This window comes from Otolemur garnettii, unplaced genomic scaffold (genome assembly GCF_000181295.1).
Source record: "Otolemur garnettii isolate 467f Iridium unplaced genomic scaffold, OtoGar3 scaffold00161, whole genome shotgun sequence".
Taxonomy (NCBI): Eukaryota; Metazoa; Chordata; class Mammalia; order Primates; family Galagidae; genus Otolemur; species Otolemur garnettii.
The window spans coordinates 818,603-824,568 of NW_003852556.1; the positions used below are offsets into that span (position 1 = coordinate 818,603).

General features: G+C 56.1%; 1 protein-coding gene across 1 annotated transcript in view; it reads right to left on the reverse strand.

Annotated features, from left to right (window-relative positions):
• Nucleotides 1-353: 353 nt before the first annotated feature.
• The window catches only part of F7 (coagulation factor VII), a 10,211-nt gene continuing 4,598 nt past the window's right edge, over nucleotides 354-5,966 (reverse strand). Inside the window, exons 3-8 of the mRNA XM_003799988.3 lie at nucleotides 5,224-5,248; nucleotides 5,033-5,146; nucleotides 3,442-3,582; nucleotides 2,469-2,578; nucleotides 1,815-1,938; nucleotides 354-1,279 (exon numbers count right to left, since the gene is read on the reverse strand). Of these exons, the coding sequence (XP_003800036.1) occupies nucleotides 684-1,279; nucleotides 1,815-1,938; nucleotides 2,469-2,578; nucleotides 3,442-3,582; nucleotides 5,033-5,146; nucleotides 5,224-5,248 (1,110 nt within the window). The 3' untranslated portion in view covers nucleotides 354-683. The remainder of the gene's footprint in view (nucleotides 1,280-1,814; nucleotides 1,939-2,468; nucleotides 2,579-3,441; nucleotides 3,583-5,032; nucleotides 5,147-5,223; nucleotides 5,249-5,966) is intronic.

Here is a 5,966-nt window from a genome sequence, read left to right on the forward strand (position 1 = left end):
CAATTCCCAAGTAAAAGCCTGCAGCATCTGTCCATTTGCAAGCTGTCTTTCCCAGAGGTGATGAGGGCATGGTCCGCTGATGCCACCTTCATGACAGCTGACTCCAGTTTCACCAACACAGTGGTTTGTCTGTAGTATAAGCAGAGTCAGCCTGGAGTCCAGGCATCTGGCCCATGCTGAGACTATAAGAGTCTTGGCAGCCTGGCTTGGGAGGTTGCCAGAATCCGTGTTCCTGCTGATTCTAGGCCCAGAGACTTTCTGCAGAGGGCCGGGCACTGAATGTGTCAGGCTTTGCAGGTTAGATGGTGGTTTTGTCCAGACATCTCTGTCTCAACTGCTCCAGGGACAGTAACTAAACAAATATTCCATAATACTTTATTTACAACACAGTGTGACTTGATTCAGCCCTCCACCATTTGTTTGCAGACCTCGGTTGACCCTAAAGTAAATGCTACTTGTTTGCCATCAGGACCAGGTACCAGTGCCCTGCTCCACAGCTGTCTCCTTAGGTCCCGGCCTCTCTCAGACCCCTCTATCCCCTCCTGGCTGTGTGTCTCTGTGTCCCCTCCCAAATCTCCATTTCTTCATCTCTGCGCATCTGTTTCTGCCCTTCCGCCCCCCCCCCCAAACCAAGAGGAGAGAGTTGGATTGGTGTGGGCATCTCCAGGTGGCCAGGAGCTGGGTTAGGGGAACGGGGCCCGGAGCAGGAAGTCTGGACGCAACTCAGAGCGCATGAGACCACGAAGCCACTCAGTGTAGCGAGACACCCGTGTGTACACCCCGAAGTGGCCGGCGGCTGCGCAGCCTTCGCCCCAGCTGACCACGCCCGTCAGGTACCAGGTGCCCCGGTAGCGCGTGGCATGAGGGCCGCCACTGTCGCCCTTGCAGGCATCCTTGCTGCCGTCAAGGTAGCCCGCGCAGAACATGTTCTCGGTGAGGCGCCGGGAACCTGCCCGGCGCCGCGACTGCTGCTCGCAGTCCTGTGTCATGAGCCGGGGCACGTCCACCGCCATGAGCTCCCGCGCTGTGGCCCCACGCTCCAGCAGCCGGCCCCAGCCGCTGACAGTGGAGAAGCGCACAGCTGCCAGCACGCGAGCTGCAAAGGCAGCCTCGGGCAGGCACAGCGGCACCACGTGTGTGGCCAGGTGGGCTGGCGGGTCCAGGCGGAGCAGGGCCACGTCGTGGTCTGGGACGCCTGCGGTGTAAGTGGCTGGCACGATGACCTGTGCCACGTGCAGGACCTGCTCGTCCCCTTCCTCCTGGCTGAGGTCGTGCTCGCCTGGAGGTATGGGGAGGGTGCTCAGCTGTGTCCAGCCACCTCCCAGCACTATCCCCCAGGTCTCATCTTTGCCCTCTGGCCTCCCAGACAAGGCAGGCTGATCCCCAGGCCCACCCCTGGGAACCCTGTGGCTCCCAGGGCAGCTGAGACTGGGGTGAATCTGGAAGTGGGTGTTGGCGGCCAGTGACCCCTCATCCTGACCATGAGGGGTCAAATTCTCTATAGTTCCTCCCTGCCCGGTCTGACCCTCCTCAGGCTCCTTGTTCATCAACCCAGAGGGCAGAGACTCACTTGGGGGCTGCATCAGCCTTAGGGTCCTCTGCTCAGGTGAGGCAGAGTGGCCATTGCATCTCCCCAAGTCTCTTTATGCTTTACTTGGAGAAGGAAGGGGGCTGCTAGGACAGTAGCTGCCCTGAGTCTGCCCACTTCCCTTTCCAGAGGCATCCGTCTGATCATGGAGTTCAGTAGCATGCTTCCCAGACTCTCAGGCCTGAGGCATTCCCATCCTCAGGTCAGGAGACAGGCTGGCACCTACCTAACACTACGGATAGGTTCTTCCCACTCTTGATTCTGTCAAAGCAGTGGGCTGCAGAGATGACCCAGCTGGGGTCGACCAGGGTCCCCCCACATAGCAGAGCTCCGTTCAGCGTCAGCATGGCCTGGGCAAGGGCATAATGTTCTCTGAGGGGTGTGTACCCCGAGGGGCCGCTGGCATTGTGTGGTCACCTCCAACCTTGGGTCCCTCCTGGGCAAAGCTGTCTAGACCTGGCCCCGGGAGGAGCTGTTCTCCAGCACTGCCCTCACAGGGCAGGTCGCTGTTGGGTCTTACTGTGCACCTCCCAGGATTGGCTCAGAGCTTTGGCCCAGTGCACCTAATTTTGCAAGTATCAGCAAGATCCTGCCCCAAAGTGCTGCCCCAAGGATGACCTGCAGTAACTCTGCTGAGTGCCTGGCACAGCTCTCTCGATGGAGTAGGCCCTCAACAGATGTCACATTATTTTCTTCTTCCCTTTCCCACTAACAGCAAGGAGGACACTGCCCAGCTGGGAGCAAGGTGTGGGCCAGCCTGGGGCTGGGCACCTGGTTTCACTCTGAGGCCTGCTAACTGGTCTCATTCAGGAGGTTCCGCACCCCTCATAGAGGGGCGGCCAGGGCCAGAACACCTTGGGCCAGGGAAGCCCTACCTTACCTGCCACGGACACTCCCCTTTGCGGCACACTTTGCCCCCCACAATTCGGCCTTCAGGGTTGCTGGTGTTTCTTTTTTCCAGAATAGGTATTTTTCCACATGGATATTCAACTGTAAAAAACAAAAGTCAGCAAGATGAAAGGTTTGTGAAAGATGATGTGTCGGTGGGCAGAGGCTCAGAAGCTCCTGTTCCCTGAGAGCTGGGCAACATGGGGGTGGGTGGTGCAGGGCCTGGGCAAGGCTCAGCTGGGAGCCTGTGCTAACTGCCAGGCTGACAGCAGGTGGGGCTGCACCGGGGCACCAGGCCCTGCTAGCTTTCCTAGGGAAAGGATGTGCCCTGTGAATTCACTGAAAGGTGAAGGAAGCTCCATCTTCAGAGGAGCCACGGCTGGAACCAGTGTGCTGTTTTGATCCCATGCCTGTTGTTTAGTCTGGTCCAGTAAAGTCCTTGAGCCAGAGAAGAAACCTGTGGTGGTGGCAGCAATTTCAGGCTCAGGTGACTAGAGACCTCTAGTCTAGTGAAGAGACACAGCCAGTTTGGGGTATCCCAGCCTTTGGAATTGTAGCCCCATCAGTTTGAGGTTGCTCTGAAGAACAATTCCATTTTCCTAAGAGCACATGCCTTTAAAAAGTTTTAGAATCTAGACTTGTGCAGCAGATGGTACAGACTCTGGGTGTGTCAATATAAACTCACAAGCCCTGGCAGAGGCCCCACAGGGGAACAGGAGTGAGACAGCCTTGATCGCTTCTCAGGCTTGGCTGGAGTAGGCAGGGAACCCATCCAGAGAACTGCCCCAGGGTGCCCGTCCTGCTCACTGTGGCTCTGGCTGGCACCTCTCTGCCCTCCACCCCCAGCCAGCAGCAGGTGCTCAGAGGATGCTACGCTGCCCCCACCTCTTAGCCAGGAAGGTAACTTATAGCAGGACAAGGCATCTGGAGCACAAACACAGCAAAGAGCCCCAGAACCTCATCACCTGTGGGCGCACAGGATACCCCATCCGGTTGCAGAGAGTACCCCTCGTGGCACCAGCAGGAGCGCTTGGCCTCCATGTGGTCGCTGCAGTACTGCTCACAGCCACCGTTCTCATTTGAGCAGATCAGCTGGTCATTCTTGTCTAGGGACAGGAAGATGATGGCCTGAGAGGGGCCGCCTTGGAGTCTGTGAAAACTGCCCCATGGCAGGAGGGTCTGCTTTGATAGTGGTGCTCAGCTGTGGGCTGTGGGGACCTGACACCACCTGCTCTGGGGATTTGTCCTGGAGGATGGGACCTGGAGCTGGAGGAGTCACATGTCCAATCAGTATGGCCAGTGGGGGGCAGGGCCACCTTGATGGCATTAGGGGATGCCAGGCTGGCAAATGGTGACCTCCAGGACAATCACCCTTGCAAACAGCTGATGGGAAGCTGAGGAGGGCCCTGGGAAGCAGTGAAGCCCCCTTGCAGATAGTGAAAAGTGTCCTACTGAGAAGGAGACACTGCCAGCAAGAGGGTCAGAGAGGTAATAGTCTCCAAGCATGCCTTATGCCAGCAGGCCTGTAAGCCAGCTGGGGACAGTCTCAGCACTGACAATGGGCTCAGAAAGATGAGTTGAGCTTGATGTGGGGAATGGGAGCTGCCCTGTGGGAGGCTCATCCTGGGCTGTTGTGCACCAGAGGCTGAGCAGCAGGGGGTCTCTTTCCTCAGTTTCCGTCCATGCTCTCTGGGCTCTGTTATGCTTGGAGAAGGCAATGGCTGTACCCCAGAAAATCTAACTCACTGAGAGGCTGAGCACCTGGACGGAAAGCCTAGACTTTGCCAAAGAGGAGTGGCCTTTGTCCTTGGCTCCTGGGAGGTGACCACCAAGCCCTGGAAGGTCCTGTCCAGGGAATGTTATTGCTTATCCAGGCCTTGGGGCATGTGGGATGGTTTAGCTAACAATATAGTTTATGGTGAAGGCCTCAGGCCAATGTATCTACCTCACCCCCGGAGGGGGTGAGACTTAGGTCAGCAGGTGAGCAGTCACCCTGAGCTTCAGGGCAGCCTCCCAGGGAGGAAAGTACTCCATTCATCTTGTCACACAAGGTTCTGGGAGAACTGAGGACTCCACCAAGAGAGGACAGCTCCCCTGTTATGCTGTGACTGTATCAGCCTCTAGGTGTGAGGCCTTTTGGTGACTGAACCTCTAGGGGACCAAGGGCCCTGAACTTTGTACAATTGAATATTTGGAAGACAGAAAGAAAATTCATTCCCCGTATAAAGAGAGGTAGAGCAGTTTGAAGTTTAGCTTCCCTGCCTGGTGGGACATGAAAGAGACTCGCCTGGGCCCTCTCCAGGCCCATCAGAACTTACCAGGGCTAGAGCCCAAGGGGCCATCAAGTCTGAGAATTAGAGCCTTAAAGCCCTAGATGGAAGGCTGTCATGTTGGAAGGAGCCTTCAAGGTCATCCTGATTGACTTCCCTCTGGGGCTGAGCCCTGGCTGGACCAGTGTGCACATCCATGTTTTGGTCAGCCAGGTGGCCTCTATGCTGCCCAGGGCCCTTGGCACACTAGAGGACAGGGGACAGGAGACAGGGAGCAGAGCCTCACTTGTCTCACAGTTCCGGCCCTCAAATTCAGGGAGGCAGAAGCAGACATAGGACTGGAGCTGGTCCTCACAGGAACCCCCGTTCTGGCATGGATTTGAGGTGCACTGGTCCCCATCTGTGGAATGGGCTTGTGTTAGTGTGCTATGGAGAAGCCCGGTGGGCAGGATCAAAATGAGCTGTTCACTGACTCACCGTTGTAAGAAATCCAGAACTGCTTCTGAAGGAGCAAGAGAGAAAGCTGCATGAGACGCCGCTGCCCAGACGCGCCAGCCACGGTATCTACAACATGGACTGATGGGTGGGGGAGGCCTGGGGTGGGCGCTTTGCCCTGATGAGTTTGAGAATCCAGATCTTTTTCTGGAGATGAGGTGGGATCATCTCAAGGACATTTTTTTTCTACTCTTGTCCCTCCCCAGGATGTCTAGAGCCACCAGAGGGCACATAGTTCCCTCTCCCAAGTCAGCCCTAACTCTGCCACCTCAGAGCTGGGAAACCGGGACAAGACAGACATTCTGGGCCTCCACCCTGTCCTCTGACAGGGCACCCACCCACCACGGGGTTGTCATCAGGAGAAGGATTTAAAGATAAAGATTTAAAGGCATTCACAAACTGTAAAGGGCCCATTAATAAAATTGATTCCTGAAGAAATTTTTCACCAACTAAACTTAAACTCTGAGGGTTGTTGTGAGGGTGTAACAGATGGGAAATGCTGACAGTGCACTGGACTCTAGGTGACATAAAACACGGCATGACCAGCCTCAGTTTGCCTGGAAAAGGTCATGTTAGTATCTGTCAAAAACAGCCAGACTTCCTAGGGGAGGTGTGGCTTCCTGTGCAAGATGTGACCTCCTATCAGTGTGATGTGAGGTGTCCTGTGACTGCGAGTGTGACCTCCTATCAGTGTGATGTGAGGTGTCCTGTGAGTGTGACATCCT